General features: G+C 43.8%; 1 protein-coding gene across 1 annotated transcript in view; it reads right to left on the bottom strand.

Annotated features, from left to right (window-relative positions):
• Positions 1 to 23,748, bottom strand: part of SLC4A7 (solute carrier family 4 member 7) — a 1,497,737-nt gene that overhangs the window by 18,784 nt on the left and 1,455,205 nt on the right. The window contains exon 25 of the mRNA XM_044064760.1: positions 9,057 to 9,164. Within this exon, the coding sequence (XP_043920695.1) occupies positions 9,057 to 9,164 (108 nt within the window). The remainder of the gene's footprint in view (positions 1 to 9,056; positions 9,165 to 23,748) is intronic.

Here is a 23,748-nt window from a genome sequence, read left to right as displayed (position 1 = left end):
TGCTCCAAACTGTTCTGTTTGTGGGGGGGGGGGGGCTGGGAATCCTGTCCAGTCTCTTGGGTATTGGCTCCAAAGTGTTCGGCTCCTTCCATGCCCTGGTAGTTATGAGGTCCACCAGGGGATCGGCGGGAGGGGACACCCAAGAGGTAGATGGGCCTGCGTTGAATGCCTCCAGAAACACAGACTCATACGAGGAAGGCTTTTGGGCTGACCACCCCCCTCTAATACGAAGCATTTCCATAATGTCTCCAAAGGAGACGTCCTCAGCGGGGTGACCTGGGGAACTTTCCCCTTCCTCCAAGTCTGTGTCTTCTGTGAGAGACTCGGGTGAGTCCAAGTGCCTCCTCTTACACCTTCGTTTGTGAGGAACCTCCTCGGGGGGGGGGGGCTGTCCGAGGTGGGCTCACCAACAATGTCCTGTTCATCTACAGGAACAATATAGGACGTAGGCGCAGGCTGTCCCTGGGGCCGGATGATGGAAGACAGGCCCGTCTGAGAGGGAATGGCAGATGGATCCGCAGCAAGAACCTGGGGCCTCGAATCCCTCAAAAGGACCCTCTCCACGACGTCGAATGCCGAGGGTGAGCTGCTTTCCCTAGGATCCGAAAGCAGCCCTCTCGGATCCGGTGTGTGGATCGGCGCCGAAGATGACCCGATCGGATCCGAAAGAACAGTGCACTCCGATCTCAATGGAGCCGAAGGCACACTGACCCCTCCAGATCTGATGCTCAGCTCACAGCCCCGAGAGCTCGGATCCGAAAAAGGACCCGACAAACTCGAAGGTGCAGTTTGTGCCGAAGTAGGAAACACTGTCGGCGCCGACATCATCCCGGCTCCGAAGCTACCCAGATCCAACAGCTCCGAACCCCGATAGTGGGTCAGAGAAGGAGCAACGGGGGCAAAAAATGGGGTCGAGCTCCACCCCCGGAGGGGGGGGGGAAGGAGGCAAGAGCACTCCCATCTGCAGCTGGGCATGAAGAAATTGACGCATCATCCGGTCCATGTCCGCATCGGATAAACGTCTGGTTGACCTGGATGAGGCTGCTGAGGCTGGCCGGGAAGGCCGCCTGGAGGACCTCGAAGGTGACTGGGTCTCCTCCTCCGGCTCCGGGGAGAAACATGGAGAACAAAGGTGGGAGGGAGAAAACCCAGAGACCTTAAGGGGAGAGGCGAGCTGCTTAGACGGCAGGGCCGAGGGGACTGAATTGGCCCGCCTCTTGTGGATACGATGCCTGTCCCTATTACGCTCCCTGTCTTTCTTCTCCTTTTTTCTGGTGTCCCTTTCCTCCTGAGCCGAAGAGGGAGTTTGAATCCCGGCCAGGGGAGCGGGAACGATCGGTGGAGCAGCCGGCAGCTGTGGCTGGCGCCAGAGAGAGGGAGGAGGACGAAGCCAAATCAGGGGGCAAAAGGCCCGCAAGGACTAGCTTGGTCCTCCCATCCCTCAAAGACCTGGGGTTGAAGGCTGCACAGATAGTGCAGCCCAACGAAAGGTGGAACATGCCCAGGCAAATAACGCATGGAGTGTGGCCATCTGCTGGGGACAGCTTACGGCTGCACTCGGAGCATTTAGAAAAAATTGCTTTTGGGCCTTCAGACATTTAAGAAAAGAACAGGCCCACACGCACACACCTTCACACACAGACAGAAGGGGGGAGGGGAAATTAATATCTAAACTAAAGCTACCGCAAAAAACTACCAAAATAGTTTAAGGGAGAAAGGGGTATCAAACACACCAAGTTTACAGAGATCTTTAAGGAAAAAAAGTTTGAATATTTTTCTTTAACTCACAAACCTAACGTTAGGAGCTCGTTCTCAGATGCTTCAAGAAGACGCGGCAAATGAGATCTGAGGACTAGAGGGAGGTAGCAGCGTATTATGGGTAGGGGGGGAGGAGCTTGGAGCTCGGATCTTTTGCTAGGAAAGCTGCCGGCTCGGATCCGAATCAGATCCAATACCCACAGGTTGCTGATCAAATGAAGTTAACTACTTCAGATCATACGTCGTTAGAAATAGCACTATTAGGAACAGGCATTTAAGGAAAACCCTGAGATTCATAGATACTCCAAAGGGCAAGGATATTAACTGGACACGGGAGTTTTCTAAGGTGAATGAGAGAACTATCTATACTTCTTGTACATCTTAATATGGAAGCTGGTATCCTTCAGCTTCAAAGTAACTAGATAAGATTTTAACATCTGTAAAGGGAAAAGTGACATTAAGGGCAAACATTCTTAACTCTGGTATATTCAGAAACAGTTTAATTGTGAGATATTTGGAATAGGCTGCATGGTCCATCCTTTTTTTCTGGAACTAGGAAGAGGATGGAATAGAACCACTTCCCCTGCAACTCTCTATGGTTCCTTTGATCAGAAGCAGCTTGAGAAGGAGTAAAGCCAAATTTACTTGGTCTGTAGGGATGAGAAGCATCCCTATGAAAGGAGGAAAGCATCTGAACTCTATTTTGCATTCTAATGAAATTATGTCAAGCACCCACCTGTTTGAGATGACCATCTCCCAAATGTCTCAGAAGAAGGATAGGTGACTTCATTAGTGACTCAGGAGGAGTATGTTGAGTTTGGGGATAGGGAAAGGGGAAAGAAGCATTTCTACTAGGTAAAAATCATGACTGCTCAGACAGCCCTGTAAGACTGTTTGCAGAAAGCCTCGCACTGAATTGCTCTTTTGTTTGCCTCAACACTTAACTCTTCACAAAGATTCCCTTTTGCCTTGTATCTTGTTTGGTGATGGTAGAAGAGTCATTGCTTAGAGAGGTTGCTCCTTCTGCACCTCAGTTTAGATGGCTGGAACAACTGCTTCACTGTCTCCATGTTTTTTTCCTTTTCTATTCAAGTTTCAGAGTATGGAGACTTGAAGAGCAGATTCTTATCTAGAGAAGCACAGTGGAACTGCCTTTTGGCATCTTGTGTCAGGCAGTGTATCCTCAGTCAGACATGTTTTTTAATGGCTTTCACCATGGTTGTTGCCCTGGAGTCTGCACCTACAGCATCATACACACATTTTAACAAGTCTTCCCAATTCTTAAATAGTGTGGGCAAATCTAGGTAACCATGCAGCATAAATACACAGCTTTTGTTCAAGATAGCCAATCATCCTACCATCTCAGTCATTTGGAAGGGTGTTGAAAGTCTGGAACCAACATGGATTTTCATCTGGAACCAACATGGATTTTCTGGTTTCTTCCACGTAGACTCATACTGAATCATCCACAGGATTTTTATAAAGATACTGAAGGCCTCATGGACCCTACATACCTTATCAGATAGTGGGGTTTCGGAATCTGACTCCATGGTGCAGTCATAAATGCATCCTCAAAGGCCTCAGAAAGAGGAGATGTAGTGGCAGATTTAAATTTATTACTTATCCACCAAATCCAGGTTATTTTTTGGAGTCCAAATCCTGTTCTGACACCCATTGAAATAGGTTTTCTGAAAAGACTGACTGCCTGTCCAGGTGAGGCATTATGACAAACAGAACCTGAGGAAATAATATTCTCACCATCATATCATAAAGAGGGGAAGACATCTGCATGGTGCAAGCAAAATTTGCACACATTTCAAAAGAGGAACCCAATCCTCTCTGGGGAGTGTGTCCCTTTTACCAAAAAACAAACTTGGCAAAATGACCAGTCACAGGAACTACCACTGCAATGAGGTAACTTGTAGGTCTGAAGAAATTTATTGGAGATTTAAAAAGATCACCAGAGTTAAGTGCTTTCATCCCCCTAAAAAAACTGGGACTTCATCAGAATTAAATTCAATTAATCCAGATTCTCTTTTAATTATTCAAAGGTGGGAAATCAACTAATTCGCTACCAATTCAATTACACATTTAATAGTAGCAATGCTATATCTTCAATTCCTTTTTTTAACACCATTATTGAAATATCACTTGTGACATAGGCACATTTATACAAAAGTAATGAATCTGTATTAAGTTAAAATTAACAAACATTATGATTCACATATGTTGCTATATGTTATACAACCTAAGCAACATTACATAAATTATTCAATTCCTGCCTCTTTTTTTAAACAAGAAACATCTTTATTAAACCATCACTTATGACATAAGCAATCATACATTTATATAAATGAAAACAAACCACACCGACACAATCCTAGTCGCAAGCAATTTACATCACAAACCATACTGACACACTCCCAGTTGCAAACATTATACATCACTTATCTACCCCAATTGTTTTCAGTCAAACATTACACAGGTGCCTTCTTTTAAACCTCATTACTCCCCTGTATGCACTGTTCCCACAATTCCCATTTTTTCCTATGTAGTTTGCTGATGCCTTTTGCTAAAGATTTCAATTCCTGTTGTTTTACCTCTGTTACTATATTCACTACATCTAATATACTTGGTTTAGATTCTGATTTCCATTTTCAAGTAATTGTTTTTTTGGCAGCCGCCATAATTAGATGCATCTTCAATTCCTAAATCAAACTACTTTAATGTTCCACTACAAAAATAACTTTTAATAAAACTTGCCTAACTCAAATGCATTAAAAGCATTTGTAAAATACATCAATATATAATGTTGGTTTAACGCACTTGTGAGCACACAGCCACTTTGATAACACCCAAGTTAATATGATAGCTGGCTAAACAATAACAACAACAAAAAAAATGTTAGGGTCAAGATATGAATATATGTAAGCAGCAAAGCAAAAAAAAAAAAAAAAAAAACTGACTACCGCAGGGGCCGATTTTGTTCTCCTGGACTGACTTATAACATAACAGTATGCTTGAAAACTGCTGTGAAACTAATCTTAAGCCTGGGAATGAGATACAATTCATAACCTTTTTTAGGAGGTGTTCCAAAGACCAAATTACCACCATAACAGCTACAAACAAATGCAATCTGAGGGTCATGCTGCTCAACGCTAGAAGTCTAAATCTCAAAATGCACTCGCTCAAAGCACTCCTTAACATGGAGAACATTGACATTTGTGCTGTAACAGAGACTTGGTTCAAGGCAGCAGAAAGCACCCCTGCACTACCAGGCTACAACTCATTCCACACCTTCTGGGCCCAGAACTTCGGCCAAAGCTCCAAAGGCGGTGGTGTTTCCATATTCATAAAGGATGCACACACCTCCAGACTGGTAGCCCAACATAATGCATCAGAGATACTTCAGCTGCAGCTAACATTGGGTAAGACAGTGATTCAGGTTGTAGTCTGCTATAGGTCCCCAACCATGTCCCAAGACTCATACTCAACATTCCTAAGCTCCCTGGAGAATATTAGGGTCCAAACTAACACTCTCATACTAGGCGACTTCAACTACCCCTCCATTAACTGGGAAAACTACTCATGTACCAACACACTTGTAGAACGTTTCCTGGATTTCATTAATTCCAATGCCCTGGACCAGCTTGTTCTTACCCCCACTAGAGGTAGCAACATCCCTGACCTGGTCATTACTAACATGGGCGACCATTGCTCTACACCAATAGTCAGCTCCTCACTGGTTAGATCAGACCACAAACTAATCATCTTGGAAATCCCCCCCCCCCCCGCAAAGGTACTTCTCCAAAGCTAACTTTGTACTCCTAAAAACAGAGGTGGCTAACTTCATGGCACCCATGCAAATGGAAAATAGTTGCATTTCTGCCGAATCATACACCAATGCACTGTACGAACACATACACAAAAACATGGAACTCGCTATACCCAATTGAACCAAGATGCTCTGCTCCAAAAAAGGAAGCCAATCTGGTGGTCCCCGTCATAAACAAACTCTACAACAAAAGGAGGAAATTAAGGCGGAATAAGGTGAAGTCCCAAGACTGGAAAAACTCCCTTATCAGCCTCAACAAAAAGGTGAGATTCCCTCATCAAATCCTCTAAAGCTAGCTATGAAAACAGAATTGCAGCAGATTGTAAAGACAACCACAAGGCCTTCTATAGTTATGTAAAGAAACTCCATAGCAATACCCAGATTTGCTGCGAGCTACTGCACAATGGTACTTCCTATACCGAGTCAACAGATATTGTCAATATACTGTTCGACAGATTCAGTGCCAACTTTATCTCCCCCCCCACAAAGGACCAATCACAATACCAGTAAGATTGCCAGCCACCCAGTATTACTGCTGTACAGGTTAAAACAGCACTGTCCAAGGCCAAGAATACAGCTTCTATGGGACCTGACAATATCCCTAGCTGTGTTCCACATGAACTACAGAGTGAACTGGCACCTCATCTGTGTGCCCTATTCAATCACAGCCTCACCTCAGGTTTTGTTCATACCGAATGGCACACTGCTACAGTCATCCCTCTCCACAAAGGAGGAGCGACTAAAGACCCTGGGAACTATCTCCCCATTAGCCTGAGGAGTCTAATATGCAAAGCTATGGAACGCATCATCATGGACCTAATATACAAGGATATAGGGAATCTCCAAACTCTGGATCCCAGACAGTTTGGTTTTGTGAAGGGTAGATTGTGCTTGCTCAACTTGGTCGACTTCTTTGAGTCAGTCACCAGAGCTGTGGATGAAGACAAGGTGGTTCATACACCCTACCTTGATCTGGCCAAGGCCTTTGCTACCATTCCCCACTCCCAATCATAGAAAAACTCACCAAGCTAGGCATCAATCCCTATATCACTAGGTGGGTTACAAACTGGCTCACAGACAAAATCCATAGTGTGAAAGTAGCTGACTCCAAGTCAGACTGACGACTAGTCATGAGTGGAGTCTCACAGGGTTCAGTCCTGGGTCCTCTCCTGTTTGGTATCTACTTCTCCGAAGTCCAGGCCAACACGAAGGGACTTTGGCTGACAAAGTTCGCAGACAATTGAAAGTTGGAAGCTATTATTAACTCCCCAAGTGATGCTGACATCCTACAGAATGGCCTCACTGAGACCAATGACTGGTGTGCCAAAAAATGTGTTGTCAAGATGTCATCCCCTTGGGAAAAACCCGGTTCCCATGAATTACCACATTGATAATAGTCCACTGAACACAGAAGTCATTACAAGAGAGTTGGGAACATGGGTTGACAGCAACCTCTCTTTTGATCACCACATTACCACTGCGGTCAGAAAGTCTTTCTATGGGGCACATCACATTACTAAGGGTCTTGCATCCAGGAAGAAAGAGGTCATTGTCTCCCTCGACTCATTAGGCCAATCATCAAGTACAATGCCCCATTTGGCATGTACCTCACTAGGCACCTGCAACAACTGGAGAAGCTGCAAATGTACCTCACAAAGAGGATCCCAGGCCTTAAACACTTGTCCTATATGGACAGACTCAAAAAACTCCAACTAGTCTCTGTCTCATATCACCTACTTAGAGGCGATCTCTGCTTGACTTACAAAGACATGTCTGACCCAGCTCTGTTAGAAATGCTACATCTAAAGAAATCCCAATCCCTCCACAACACACGCTCCAGAGACCACAACCTCATTACCACAATTAACAGAATGTACTGGAGGGACAGATTCATAACCCAGAGACTGCCCATGCTATGGAATAGACTTCCCATACATGTCAAGCAGAGCACCTCGCTGAACCTCTAAGAGAAATCTTGATGAGGGGATGGGAAATAGAAAATTCACCCCGGGGTTAACTCCAGTGGCTCTACCCGACGGAGGCAATGGGAACTAAGGTCGGGTCGGTGGCACGACGCTAGGGTAATACTATGGCTAGTCTTGTAAGGGCCCCGAGGCCATTAGCCTAATACACACACCTATGAACTGGGGGTGAGTTGGGTAGATGAGAAGACACAATCCATGCAATTAACTACTGCAGAGAGTTTCCCAAATCAATCAGTTATAATTATCTGTCAAAATAATGTACCTCAAAATCAGACACTAATATAATAGGTGTTACTCAAATAAATGTTGCTGTTTGTCTTTTGGCTTTTTCCCGGTAAGGGGTCGCCACAGCGGAACTCTGGTCCGTTAATGATTGGCAGTAGAGTTTTTTATGAAACGCCGAGTTGCCAGCTCGACGCCCAACCTTCAACGAAGGCACGCCCATTTATGCACGCGTGTCTTTCGAATGTTACCCAACCGTGGGGAGGACATGCAGACTCCACAAAGAAGGCACTCCCAAGCCAAGCCGAGAATCGAACGGGAGAACCTCTTGCTGGTAGGTAACAATGCTACCGCCGTACCACCACGGCGTAGGTGTTACTCAAATAAATACTCTTCTAAATACTACTTTAGCTCTCAAAAAGAAACATAAGATAAACTACATAAAATCAAGGTCCTGAATGGTGTCAGCTTGTTTCAGGACTCTAATGGTTAGCAATATTAAACCGAAGCCAAACAGCCTAAGCTAAAAAAAAAAAAAGTTTATTTTAAGGGGTGAAATCACATTAATCTTGCCATTTAACTTTTTTTAGAAAGACTAAAAATTATTACAATAAATTCAATGATGATATGGCAGTGAAGTAGAAAACAGATTTCTGAGGAAGAGAATTTTAAAGTCTGGACAGCAGAACAATGAAAATGATGACCACAATAAGTTCTAGCGGTCAGTTAAGTAGCAACAGCTTTTCTTCAAGACTTTAATGCTCTATAGTAATGCTGAAGATCTGACCTCCTGCACATGCGATGTAGAATGAAAACTAAACTCTAAAACATCTATCACCTGGGTTACAAATACTGACTCTGGTCGGTGAATGCATACTCATCAAACTACATGAAACAACCAAAATAATTACAACGGTTCTTTTGCTGAAAAAACATAGGCCTGAAACACACTAATAACTCAAAAAAGGCTTAAGGAAATGTCATTATATTCTGTTTCTATATGTCACTTAGACATGAACTCTACCTGGAATATAAGGCAATGTTTACTAGTAGTTTCTGAAAATGGATACCTTGAAAGCACTGCCAGTGGAGTCAATATCAGATCAGGGAAGCTAACACAGAATAAATATCAATAAAAAAAAAAAACAGATAATATTAATATAATACACAGGATTGTGAAATAAGCTTCTCCTTACAACCAAAAGACAGTCATTAAAATAAGGAGGAGATAAAAAGTAATAAAATAAAGCAGTTACCTCAAGCTTGATTTTAAAATTTTGGCATTTTCAGTCTTCTTGGAGAGAGACTTCCACATAGATGTTTTGGCCAAATCATCAGATATGTTTACAACAGAAGGGTCAGGGCTAGATGATAAATTAAATAATTGGTTAATAAAAAATGTGCTTAATCCATTTTCCTAATAATTCCTCTACAATCACATCCTCACAGAATCATTCACAGTAGACATTTTTGGTGATATGAGACCATTTTCCACTTTCAGTTCTGTACAGGTGGTTACAGCAGGACTACAGGGAGTAAAAAGTGAGACAGTGCTTGTACTAAGCTGTATTAAACAGAGAGAGGTAGTGCTGACAGCCAGGTATAACATGCTGCAGTGGTCAGTGACAACAGAGAGCATTACCTGTGATGGTCACACATTACTTGGTCATCTACTTCTCTTAACAGCACAGTAACACTAAATGAAAGTCACAAACTGCACTCAGAATTAATTCTATATAGGCCTTGCCATCCTTGTTTTCTACCTGGTATGCACCAGGTAAAAAAGTTTGCCATCTCCTCTCGTGTTAGGTCAACACTTCAACATGGAAGCCACAAACTTAATTTCACTCACAGAGTCTCACTCCTAATAACAAACAACTTGCTAAATGACAATATTAGCAGACCTTCTAAGCCTGTTTCACTCATCTAAATGCACAGTTCTATTGACACTAGCAATCTCAAGCACTCCAAATATAAAGTCATTCTAGTTAACACTGACAGCTCTTTTTTAAGATGGGAGAAAAGGAAGGATTAAACTGGAATGTACTCATTAGAACAACGGAATTAGTGTCCTATTCCCTACAATTTTCTCTCAGTTTTTGGCTTCAGAAAATACTTACTTTATTCAGCTTATTTAATGAGCAGTAATGACAGCACCTGTTCACTGTATTAATAATGCTGACAAATGCACATTTCTTATTTTCTCAAGAGGCTCTATTCTAGCTCCTCAGTTTTTCTGGTTTTACTCTGGACATACTGTCTGCTACCATATACTTCAAGTAGTATCCTAGTGGTTGTGAGGGTAAAGAGTTCATTCACCATGTTCTAAATCCCTCTGTTGAATACTCCATCATTTCTGTTCATATGCATACTTTTCTTCTACTTAGATCCTAGATGGTGTGTGTAAACTGACCAGTCTAGACTCTGATATACACATACACACATATATACATATCACTAAGTACTTAAAAATGTTTCATATCCTGTTTACACAAAGTGCCTTTAGTTATTGGTATCTTACTGCTACCAATTGTTTTGAGTACTGCCGAAATTTGCATGCATCGTTCATGATACTCTACCAACCGTGTAACATTCCCAATGCCAGATTCTTGCTAACATAACATCCTTGCTCTATGAGAGAACAATTTCACTTGATACATACAGCTATTCCAGAAGTCAACAATACTTTAAAAAAAAAAAAAAAAAACATGTTTACATCAGTTGTTAGTGTGGCACAAACCTTCCCTCCCTCCTGTTAGTTCTATTTGTTGGACAGCACACACACACACACACACACACACACACACACACACACACACACACACACACACACACACACACACACACACACACACACACACAGAGGGGTGCCAACCCCTTTAAAGTTTGCACAGGAATACAAATGGATTTTATTTACACATTGAAATGTTCCAGTTACAACTGCTTCAGTAGTGTGTAGGTAATGAATAGGGATTAAAGAGACTCTCTAATGCCTTGCTACTGAAAGGGGATTAATGTGTGTGTATATATAGAAATGTACATAATATATAAATATACAAAAGCATACGTGTGTATATTTATACATGTATGCCTGGAAAGGCTTCGTGTTTTTTGGCTCAACATATACACATGCACAGAGACAGAGAGGCTTCAGGTTATTTGGCAGAATCATATATAGTTCATAGGTTCATAGGTTCATACTAGGCTATCTGCCCCAGGGCATTTATAAGCCTAGCCAGAATGTGTTTGGCTTTTGCCACCCATTTTAAATTTATTTTGCTATGCCCTTTTTCGAGGTTAGTATACTGTGCCTCTGTCTAACAGTGACACAGAAGTGATACCCGGGGTAAACCTACGATCTCCCATCCATTCATCAAGATTCCTCTTGAAGAGAGTCAATGAGGGACTCTGCCTAACCTGGACTGGGATTTTATTCCAGAGTGAAGGGAGCCTCTGGGTTATGAATCTGTCCCTCTAGCATGTCCTATTTATTTCAGTGCTGAGGTTCAAGTCTCTTGAGTACGTAGCTCGATGGGATTTGGATTTTCTGAGGTGCAGCATGTCCATTAATTCCGGGTTGGACATGGCTTTATACGTCAGGCACAGATCGCCTCTGAACAGGTGGTATGCCACTGAGTAGAGCTGGAGTTTTTTTTAACTGGGCAGCATATGGCATCTGTTTGAGCCCTTTGATCCTCTTGGTGAGGTACTTCTGGGGTCTTCCCAGTGTCTGGTAAGGTACATCCCAAAAGGGGCATTGTACTCAATTATGGGCCTGATGAGGGATGAGTAAAGAGGCACGATGACCTCCCCTGATCTAGATGTGAATCCCTTCATGATTAGGTGGGCTATATAAAATGTTTTTCTAACCACTTTGGCCACGTGGTTGTCAAATGAGAGATTGCTATCAACTTGGGTCCCCAGGTCCCTAATTACTTCTTCTGTACTTAATGGATTACCACCTATGTGGTAATTTGTGGGCACTTTGTTTTTGCCAAAGGGGATGACTATACACTTTTTGGCATTTAGCTTGAGGCCATGGCTCTGGCACCAGTTGTCTTTTCTATGAGGCCCTTTTGGAAGATGCTTGTGTCAGCTGGAGAGTCGATTATGGCCCAGTTTGCAGTCATCTGCGAACTTGGTCAGCCACAGTCCTTCCGTGTTGGCCTGTACCTCCGAGAAATATATACCGAACAAGAGAGGTCCCAGGACTGAGCCTTGTGGGACACCACTTGTAACTGGTTTGGAGTCTGACATGGCTCCAGCAATTCTAACCATGTGGGTTCTGTCCTTGAGCCAGTTTGCAATCCATCTAGTGACATAGGGGTTTATATTTAAGCTGGTGAGCTTATCTATAATGCCAGAGTGGGGTATTGTATCGAAGGCTTTTGCGAGGTCCAGGTAGGCTGTGTGGACCACCTTCCCCTCGTCAATGGCCTTGGTGACTGTTTCAAAGACATCAACAAGGTTTAAGAGGCAGGATCTGCCCTTAACAAAGCCGAACTGGGTAGGATCCAGTGTCTGTAGGTCCCCAATATCTTTATTTATGAGGTCCATGATGATCCTTTCCATAGCTTTGCAGACCAAGCTAGTCAGGCTTATGGGGCGATAGTTTCCAGGATCCGTTGAGGCACCACCTTTATGGAGAGGGACCAGTGTTGCTGTACGCCACTCTTTGGGCACATATCCTGTAGTAAGGCTGAGATTGAACAGTAGTTTTATGTTTGGGTTTAGCTCTTCTTGGAGTTCATGTAGGATGCAGCCCGGGACACCGTCTGGTCCCATTGATGCTGTGTTTTTTTATTTGGAGAGGGCGGCTCTTACCTGAGCATCTGAGATGTCAGGGGGGCAGCACTCTGCTGGGATAGATATTTGCCCTTTTGGTGGGGAGGGGGGGGGGAGAAGTTTGTGCTGAACCTATCAGCTAGGATGTATTTTTTGTCATTTTGGACTAATTCTGAGCCTATCTGGGAATTACCACCCAGGTTCCTAACATAACTAAAGAAAGCCTTGTGATTATCCTTAGTGTCCTGTGCAAATTTTCTCTCGAAGCTGGCCTTAGACAATTTTATGAGTGCCTGTAGTTTTTTGCTAATACTGATCAGTGATGCCTTCCCTTTTTGGGATTTTGCTCTATCATTTAGTAGCTTCCTCCTTCTATTGTATAGTTTGTTCATGGCTGGGGTCCACCAGACAGGACGTCTGCCTTTGGAGGATTGGGTCTTGGTTTTATTTGGGATCGCATGATCCATGCATTCCTGAAGGTGTTCATAGAATGCGTTTATAAAGGATTCTGCGGTCTGGGCCGTATTTTCCACAGGCCCGGGGGCTTTGAAGGATTACACCTCGGTTTTGAGGAGTGTGAAATTTGCTTTAGAGAAGTTTTTCACTGTGGTTTTCTGGGCAGGGGTGGGGTCGGGATGTGAATATCCAGTGAGATTAGTTTATGGTCTGATCTTACCAGTGAGGGATACACTTCTGGTCTGGAGCATAGAGTCTCCATGTTGGTGATGATCAGGTCCAGTATGTTTTCCCCTCTTGTGGGAGTGGTAACAAGTTGTTCCATAGCATTTGAGTTTATAAATTCTAGGAACCTTTGGGCTAGGGTGTTGGAGCTAGAGTAATGCTCCCAGTCTGTTTGGGTAGTTGAAGTCGCCCAATACAATGGTGTTTGGAGAGACCTTCATATTTTCCAGTGTTCTCAGAAAGGCCGAGTGGGGTTCCTGGGTCTGGGAGGGTGGTCTGTAGCAGGCTATAAACTGGAAGGCAGTTTTACCCACTCTTAGTTGCACATGGATAGTCTCTGATGCTTCGTGCTTTGCCACCAACCTGGAGGTGTGGGTATTTTTGATGAATATCGATACTCCCCCTCCTTTTGTGGTTCTGTCCAAGTTTTGAGGCCGAAAAGCATGGTATGAGGTATAACCTGGTAGTGATGGGGTGCTCTCGGGAGCCCTGAACCAGGTTTCTGTTACTGCACAGATATCGATGTTCTCCATGCTAAGGAGAGTTTAGACTGCATACATCTTGAGGTTTAGACTTCTGGCGTTGAGTAGCATTACTCTTAGTTTCTTATCCCTTGTGATACCTATGGAGGTGGGTTTGTCTTTTGAGCCTTGCCTAAAAAAGGCACTATGGGGTAGCAAGAGCCTTTGCCAATATCCGAAAGCCCAGGGGTGACAGGTGCAAGCCATCCCTAGCGAAGCATCGTGGCTTGTCGAGCATATCATCCCAAGCTGACAGGCATTGTATCCCCTTTGAATGACACCAGTACTTAAGCCAATTTTTGAAATTGATCATCTTGTCTTCATATTGTGGCATCATTCTTGGTGAGGGTAAGATGCTACTCAAGGTCAGGGTCATACCGGCCTGGGCTACATGCTCAGAGAGCTCCTTTATGTCTCTTTTCATGTAGTCCAGGGAGGTACGTCTCAGGTCATTCACACCAGCATGGACAATGACTGAGTCATATTTGTACTTGCCTTGGAGTGACCTGAGTGCTTGTGTTATGTGGCGGATCCTAGCGCCCGACAGGCTGCTCACCGTGACCCTCTCCTTGTCCAGCCTGGTGAGCGGGACGTCAGTGTGCCTGACAACAGAGTCACCTATTACAAGTGTATCAGGTGTGTTGTTTAGTCTTAAGGGCTGTGACTGTTCGGCACACTGGCTTTGTGAGATATGTGTTGCACGTGTTTTGTTTTGGGGTAGCGGTTGCTTGGGCGTCTGCTTTGGAGGTCTCTGCTGCTTAGGCAGATCTTTATTTAGAGCCTCCGAGTATGTTTTTGTGTGATTATGTGTTTGGTTTGCTATCATGGTAGGTCTATGTGAGAATGGAATTGTAGTGAGTGTGGTTTCCTTCTCCGCCTGACTGGTTATGCCAGTACTGAGTTGAGAGAGCTTATCCTCCAGTTTGGCTATATGGTTGCATCTCTCACATGTGTTGGAATTTGTTGGGAGGAGGAGAGGGTTGTCTGTGTACATGAGGCAGTTGTAACATTGCCTCAAGATTCCCAGATTCACCAGCTGGACTGGAGAGGAGATTGACAACTGACCTTTGGACATGCTAGAATAATATTGGGAATTCCTTAATAATTAAAAACAAGGGCCAGTGGGGAGTGAGGGTGTAGTGCTTTTAATTTTTAGTGCTGACTTATATAACTGCTTTAGCGAGCAAGTGCCAGGTAACTTAAGTGCAATGTGTTACAGGTAACTTACATGCAAAAACGACAAACAGTAACTTTCTTTCAAGTGAAACAAGGAAATAAGTACAGTAAGCAATGCAGATATCACTAGTGATCCACAGAAGCGCTGAGAAGCTGCGTATTAGGTGGAATTAGCATTCCAGGGAAATAACAAGCAAACAAGCATATAAACAAAGCTAGATTCAGCAGGCCTGGATCTAGTCTATGCTACAGCAAAAGTACAGTTTTGTACCTACCATAAATGTAGATGTTCGAGTGCTAATACAGCTGCAGTCATAACAGATGGGTTCTCCTGCCGTCAGGCGGGTCCTCGGTCAGCCGAATTCCAAAGTCTAGGTCCGGCGTCGGTTGTCGTCGCTTCTTCCCTGACGTCAGTGCGACAGGGGTATAAAGGAACCAGCCGACGCCATTTTCTTCAGTTTTTCTTGCCCCAGATGTCAGGTGCCTCCAGAAGGAAGCCAATATATAAATTTGTGTAATAAAGCAATGCAATATAATCAAAATACAGTAGTTGCAAGCAAATACACCATAAAAGAATACCCCAATCAGGTTGTATGAGGAGGTGTTAGCCAATAGGCCTGTCCCAAGAGGGGAAGGAGGGAGGGAAACCTGGACTGCAGCTGTATTAGCACTCTAACATCTACATTTATGGTAGGCACAAAACTGTACTATGTTCATCATGCATACAGCTGCAGTCATAACAGATGGGTAGAATCCCAAAGCTAAGAAGGGGTGGTAGGCACTAGGTGGAACTAGGAGGAGCCAGGATGCCCTGCAAGACTGCAGTGGCAAAGTCTGCTCTAGTTTTGGAGTATAATGGTAGGTGGTAGTGCTTGGAGAAGGTATGCACAGGACTCCAAGTGGCTGCTTTCAAAATATCTTTGGTAGGAACTCCTCTGAGGAAAGCTGCAGAGGTAGCTGTGGCCCTTGTGGAGTGAGATCTGATGCCTGTAGGTACAGTTTTGCCATGAAAAGAATAGCAAAAGCGTATGCAGTGGGCTATCCATTTTGAGATTGTCTGTTTGGAAATTGGCTTTCCTTGAGCTCCTATAGCATAGGACACAAAGAGCTGTTCTGATTTTCTGAAAGGCTTTGTTCTGTCCAAATAATAACGCAGTTGTCTGTGGATGTCCAAGGAATGTAGTAATCTCTCCCTTTGTTTTGAGGATTAGGATAAAAGGTAGGTAAGTGTATGGCCTGATTCAAAGCTACCCTGGATACCACTTTTGGCATAAAGGACGGATTGGTTCGTAAGGAAACTCTGTCCTGATGGAAGATGATAAAAGGCTGCACAGCCATGAGAGCTTGTAGTTCTGAAACTCTACGAGCTGAGGTAATAGCCAGAAGGAAAGCTGTTTTCCAGGACAAATATTGCAAATCTGATGAGGCAGCTGGCTCAAAGGGAGGCAAGGTCAGTTTTTCCAGAATGAAATTGAGATCCCAAGCAGGTATTGGTTGTTTCCTTGGGGGTTTTAGATTCTTCGCCCCTCTGAGGAACTGTCTTAAGAGAGGGTGAGAGAATAAGGGTGGATCAGTGTTGTATTCTGCAGAAATGGCTGAGGCATGGATTTGGATGGAGGAGAATGAAAGTCCACTGCTTAGCAGCTCAGCTAGATACTGTAGTATTTGAGGTAAATTCAGTTTTCCAGGATCCTGGCCCTTTTTCTCATTCCAGACACAAAACCGTTTCCATTTTGCGGAGTAAGCTTTTCTAGTTGACGGCCTTCTTGCCTCCAAAATGACATCCTGCACCTCCTTGGAGAGTAGGGTCTGCTGTGATGCTAAGGAATCTTCCATGCAGCTAGATTGAGTGTTTTTAATTGGGTGTGAAGAGTTTTGAAGCTGTGCTGAGTCAGGAGAAGAGGCATTAGAGGCAGGGTCCATGGTGGGGAATGCGTCAGGCTCCTCAGGAGCGGGTACCAGTGTTGTCTTGGCCAGTCTGGAGCAATGTGAATCATCTTTGGTCTGTCTGCTCTGGTTTTCAATAGAACTTTGGGCGGCAGAGGAAGAGGTGGGAAGGCATAAACTGTCATTGATGTCCAACTGAAAGAGAGAGCGTCCACTCTCCAAGCCTTTGGATGGAAAATCCTTGAGCAGAATTTTGTCAATTGGTGATTTTTGTGGGAGGCAAAGAGATCTATGTCTGGCCTTCCCCATGCTTGGATTATCTCTGTAAAAACTTTTGGATGCAACTTCCATTCGTGCGGATCTGTCATATTTCTGCTTAGGTTGTCTGCCAGCGTGTTTTTCTTGCCTGGCAAGTACTGTGCTTGTAGTTCGATTTGTAAGTCCATGGCCACGTTCCAAAGTGACATGGCCAGTCTGCATAGGGGGTATGAATGTGTTCCTCCCTGTTTGTTTATGTACCACATAACTGTGGTGTTGTCCGTTCTTATCAATAGTTGACCTGGTTGCAGAAGGTCTTTGAAAGCTATAATAGCATTTATTACTGCTAGCATTTCCTTTTGATTGATGTGAAGGTGCTTTTCTTTTTGGGACCATTTGCCCTGAATGCACCGATCTGTCATGTGCCCCAGGCGTAGTCCGAGGCATCTGTTGTGATGACTTGATTTGCTTGAGGCTTGCTGAATGGAAGACCTGTGTTTGTTTGGCATGCTTGAGCCCACCACAGAAATTCCTTTTGAAGACATGGAATTAGTGGTATTATTGTTTCCAAACTGTGGCTGTGTTGAGACCATAGGTTTTTCAGGTACCATTGAAGTTTCCTCATATGCAGCTTTGCACATGGGATTAGTAAGATGCAAGATGCCATGAATCCCAGAGCCTGCAGGATTTTCCTTGCAGTCAGCCTGGTGCAATTTGCTAGTGCTCTGAAGTATTGAGTTAGTTGCCCTTGCTTCTCTGGCGTGAGGTAGGCCATCTGGATGTTTGTGTCCAAGTTGGCACCCAGGAAAATTATTTTCCGAGAGGGTATTAGTCTTGATTTCTTTTTGTTGACTGTGTATCCCAGAGAGTTCAACAACATTATTACATAAACCAGATGTTTCAGAAGAATGTGCTTGCTGTCCGCTTGGATCAGGCAGTCGTCCAAATAGGGGTATATTTGTATCCCTTGAAGTCTGCAGTAGGCAATTACTGATGCCAGGCATTTCGTGAATACTCTGGGCGCAGTAGATAAGCCAAAGGGCAATGCAGAGAATTGATAATGGGTTGAACCTGCAAGAAATCTGAGGTATCTTCTGTAATTTTGTCTGATTGGGACATGCAGGTATGCCTCCTTGAGGTCCAATGTTACCAGCCAAGACTCCTTGCCCAGCATGGGAAGAAGCTGCTGTAGAGTGAGCATCTTGAATTTTGGTACGAGTAGAAATGTGTTTAGGATGGATAGGTCCAAAATAGGTCTCCAATCTTTTCCCTTCCTTGGTACCAGGAATAGTCTGGAATAAAAACCTTGACCTTGTTTGTGCGTAGGTACCTCTTGAATAACTTTCATGTCTATGAGATCTGTAATTTGCCTTTGTGCCTCTGCCCTTTGATTGTGTGGCAGGTTTGGCATGCCTCTCATTTTTGGAAGGGTGTGAAAATGGAATCTGTCGCCTCTGTTTATAATGTCCAGGATCCATTTGTCTTTTGTGACAATATGCCAATTTTTTGAAAATAATGCCAGTTTTCCTCCTAAGGGTGCTGCCATTTGAGTCTTGCTTGGCATGCAAAGGGGAAAGTCATTGGGCTTGCTTTCTGAATGGTTGCGAGTTACCCTCACCACCTCTTTGTGTAGGAGCTTGCCATTGTCTGCCTCTAAACGATCCTTGGGATTGTCCTCTGCCCCTCGGGCGCCTGTATCTACCTCTTTGGGGTCTGTCCGTGGCTGGAAAGGACCAATTTTTGGAAGGCCAATTTCTACTGAAACGTGGGGATTGTACCTGTAGAAAATCTTTCACAGTTTGCATTGATTTAGCCTTTTCCTCCATTTCCTTAATACCTCCTCAGCATTAGCACCAAATAATACATCCTTTTGTAGAGGGGCATCTAGTAATTTTGCTTTGACATGATCTGGCAAGGTTTGTTCCTTGAGCCAGGCATGTCTACGTATGACTGATCCTGTAACAGCAGCTCTACATGAGGCCTCTAGAGCATCAAAACCACATTGTAAGGTATGCTTACCCACTTGTTCTGCACTATGCATCAAATCCTGCAACTCCTTCAAGTCTGGTTGTTCAGGTTGTGACATTTTACTTTTCAATTGTGATAACAAAAACTGTTGGTATTTTAGCATATGGAACTGACAGTTTAATGCCCTCATGGTTAAGGTAGCCGAGGTATATACCTTTTTTCCCCACCTTTCTAAGGATCTGGAATCTCTCTCAGAAGGTAATGGATTTTTAGCAGTGGAGGCCTTAATTCCCTTGGGGCCCTGTGAGATGGTTTCTGGGTCAGCAGCATGGCTTTTGTATAGAAACTGGTGTGAGTCAGGAACCCTGTAGTACCTGTCAGGCTTGACTGGGGCTGGAGGTAGAGAATCCGGGTTAAGGCAGGCCTCCGAGTAAAGATCTAGGATGTCCAAGACAGGAGGTATAGCCAGAGGCCTGTGCTGAGGTAGCAAGAGAAATTCCCTAAGCCTTTTCTTGGAATCTGAATAATCTTGGCCTTCCCAGTGGAAGTGTTCCCTTAAGGTATGCAAAGTTTCCCCAAATGAGTAATCCTCTGGGGGGGATACAGAAGGAATGGACTCCTCTGCATCAGAGTCTTCAAAAGGGGAGTAAGAATGTTCCTGATCATCAGAGTGCTCTGAAATAATGGAGCCCTGATCAGAGGAGGGGGATTCTTCCTCCACTCTGGGCCTTTTGTCCGGAGGGGGTTGAGAACCCCTGATAAGAGTAATTAAATCCTCAGCCATTTTAAGCATCTGTTTTTTAGGCATGGGGCCTGGAGATGGGCCCTGTGTAGCTTGTCTCTTAGAATGCATGGCTGCTTTAGACTTAGTGAAAGCCTTGATGGAAAAAGAAGAGGAAGGTCTGAAGACACCTTGAGAGGAGGTAGACCTGTCCACATTTTGAGATTCAACGCCAAGAGTGGCTTCGGTATCTGTAGTCGGGGTGTGGGCCGAGGAGCCTGCGACCTCGGGCACAGGAGACACCGCCAATGAAGCGTCGTCGGTAGTCAGGGGCTGCATAGGCGCCTCGCTGAGAACCGGACCACGTGTAGTCAGCTTTGGCGTGGTGTCGGTAGAGGCCGCGGACCTCATGTGATGGTCCTTATCTTTGCGCTTTTTAGACAAAACTGGAGTCGGAGTATCCAACGACATAATATAGTTAAATGTTTTGCCAAAATAATGCTGGGCGAACTCCGCCCAACGCTTAATGGTGCGTTTGTTGAATGTAGCACAAAAGCGACAGACGAGACGTCGTGGTCTGGGACTAAACAAGGAATACAGAGGGAATGGAAATCCTTATGCGGTATTTGCTTCCCACATGAAATACAATTATTAACTTTGTCTGACATCAGTCTGAGGCAAGAAAAGTTTCCCCAACAGGGTACTTAGCTTTCAAGAAGACTTCGGTTTCAAAATTTTTGTAATTTCAGGAGCTGGCCGACCGGCACTTGCGATCTGCTTCTGCTTCGGGCACCTTGCGGCAAGAAAGACTGAAGAAAATGGCGTCAGCTGGTTCCTTTATACCCCTGTCGCACTGACGTCAGGGAAGAAGCGACGACAACCGACGCCGGACCTAGACTTTGGAATTCGGCCGACCGAGGACCCGCCTGACGGCAGGAGAACCCATCTGTTATGACTGCAGCTGTATGCACGATGAACATCAAGGTGTACCAATTTCAGTAAGATACAGTTCAAATATTCAGGCACTATAAACCTTTAACCAGAAATTCCCAGCTCAGAAGGGCAGAGTCCAGCCTCTTCTCCCACAAGAGTGCAGACCACGAACCTTCTTAATGTAAAATAACTGGCCTGAAGCCCAAGTTGTTAAATCAGAACTAATACACTTTAAGAATAACAGACACTGGGCTCTCAATCAGCAGTTCCCAACTTAGAAGGATGAAAGCTACCTGTCCTGCCACCACAGTGCATGCCACAAACCTTCCTAATGTAAAACAACTGGTCTGAAGCCCAAGTGCTTAATCCAAAAGACTTAGAATGATAGCTACACTTTAATTAAGTTACTACCAAGCAGTAATAAATACAATTGAATACTTTAGAGAATGCCTGGATTAGTGCTCAAGTTACACAAACAAAGCTAGATCCAGCAGGCCCGAATCCAGTCTATGCCACAGCAAACAAGGTGCACCAACTTCAGTAAGAAGCAGTTCAGATATGCATGCACTATAAGCCTTTAACCAGAAATTCCCAGCTCAGAAGGGCAGAGTCCAGCCTCTCCTCCCACAAGAGTGCAGACCACGAACCCTATTAATGTAAAATAACTGGCCTGAAAGCCCAAGTCCTTAAACCAGAATTAATACACTTTTAGAATAACAGACACTGAGCCCTCAATCAGCAGTTCCCAACCTAGAAGGATGTAAGCTACCTGTTCTGCCACTACAGTGCAGACCACAAACCCTCTCAGTGCAAAACAACTGGTCCGAAGCCCAAGTGTTTAAACCAAAAGGCTTAGAATGAGTTAGACCAAGCAGTAATAAATACAATTGAGTACTTTTAAGATGATGCAAAAGTAAAATAAAGTAGGTAGAAACACAAGTACAGTAAAAGCAGATGAATTTTTTTTTTTTTCTGAACAAGTGCTGAGATCAAAGAAACAGATTTGAGTGCTGAAACTAGAAAACTGGCTAGTTATAAGAAAAAAAATCTAAGCTAGAAGGCTTCCCTCCAACACAGAAGGGCTTGGGGGCTCAGAAGCCTACAAATAGTCTATACCACTTAACAGGAAAGGCAGGAAACAAGCTTAATTTTTTTTTCTGTTTCCCAGATGCTCTCTTTGTACACAGTAGGGGTGCCTGAAATCAGAATATGATCTCACTGCACTCAGTTGAGTGAGCAAATGAGATGGGCCCAGAAGGAGTATCCAAACACAAATTTACAAGAGGGGCGGGCAGTTTCAAGGCCACTAAGATTAACACCAAAGCAAAAACAGGGAGGGTGGTTGCGACTAACTGAAGAGCAGAGTCAAAACTTCCAGTTCAGTTAATATTCCTGCAACACAGTTAAAATCAATTTAAATACTGTATTTTTTTGAAAACAAAAGTGCAGATAAAGGTACTTAAATTCTCTTATACGTCCAGTTGAATACAGAAGTTCTTAGCCGGCCAAAACTGAGGTTTTTAAGCAGAAAATATTTCACACTGTACCACTTAAATAGGCAAGGACAGGAAATCAAAGAATGTGGTTACCTCCACACCTGTAATTACTAGCAAATAACAAAATTCAGCAAACACTGACTAACTTCCAGTTCAGTTAATATTCCTGCAACACACAGTTAAAATCAATTTAAATACTGTATTATTTTGAAAACAAAAGTGCAGATAAAGGTACTTAAATTCTCTTATACGTCCAGTTGAATACAGCAAGTTCTTAGCCGGCCAAAGCTGAGGTTTTTTTCTAATGACTAAAACTTCATACACTTGAGTGGTCTTTGGCTGAAATATCATTTAGTCAACTGCACAATTATTTTTAATTTTAATTTATTTGTAAGTTTACCAGGTAAGTGAACTGAACATCACAACACTTATCTGTCCTAGCCCAAAAATGCAAGGGTAAAGTAGTGTACATATGGACACTTTTGAGCAGACAACCAACCACCATGTTTCTGGGATGAAGGAGGAAACTGGAGTAACAAACATAATATGGAACAGAAAACACCAAGAAAAGTTTATTAAAGGTTATACAAATGATAAGATGCATCTTACCATTTTAAAGTATTTTATAATAAATATTTCTTGACATTTCCTGATTCAGATTGTTTTTGCCTCTGCTAGCTTTGTAGTTGCTTGGGATTTGCTGGCTTGAGCTACACTGCTACTATAGAAACTGAAATGCCTAAGAATCATCCAAGCAGACACATGGAGGACATCCAAACTCAATACAAACTGCAAGCCACAGCAGTGGCATAGCTGTTTAAAGCCATAACTACGGCCCAGGGAATCTGAGATTAATGGCTCAGTCAATTGACTGTGTAAACTGGGATGATGGCCAAGTCCTGACAAGTCCATGCCACCAATCCCACTACAAATCACTGTCAGAGAGCAGGGATGATGTCATTAAAGTGGGTGCCAGTGCAGGGACATGAAGATGTGACCACCCAAGCTGGTAACAGTAACTGCTGTCGTCCACATAAAGGAGCATGTGTGAACTGTCACAGCACCATAGGCAGTCACTGTGGTGATGCAGATGTCCAAGTCACTTTCCTGGGGGGATTAGTCATTCATAAATATACTTTCATTGTCAAGTGCTGCCAAGAGCCCCAAACACCCTGATGTCTGCCTGGATGATGGCAGATCCCCCTGCTTACGGGATCTGAAGAGAACTCAGATTTTCCTGTTTTGAAAACCATCATGGCAAGGATGAGGCCATCATTTCCTTCAGAGTGGTGTGTCTTACTACAATGAAGTACTCTACTTCACCTAATACACCTTGTAAAAGCTTATGTGGCTATCTCCCCAAATTACACCCAAGACATCTGAAGTTAGTGCTTGTTTTCTCACTGAGACTACAAAGTGCGTCCTCAGATCCTTTACTAATTGGCTGAGGCCTCCATCTGAAGTTCTCCTTGAAGGAAGAATCAGGGGAGTCTTGATCATAGTGTGCCAGTGTTGGTCCCAG

The sequence above is a fragment of the Protopterus annectens genome, chromosome 3.part0 (genome assembly GCF_019279795.1).
Source record: "Protopterus annectens isolate FY-2018-M chromosome 3.part0, PAN1.0, whole genome shotgun sequence".
NCBI lineage: Eukaryota > Metazoa > Chordata > Ceratodontiformes > Protopteridae > Protopterus > Protopterus annectens.
Note: the sequence above shows the minus strand (reverse complement) of the source record. Positions and strands in the feature narration are given on the sequence as shown.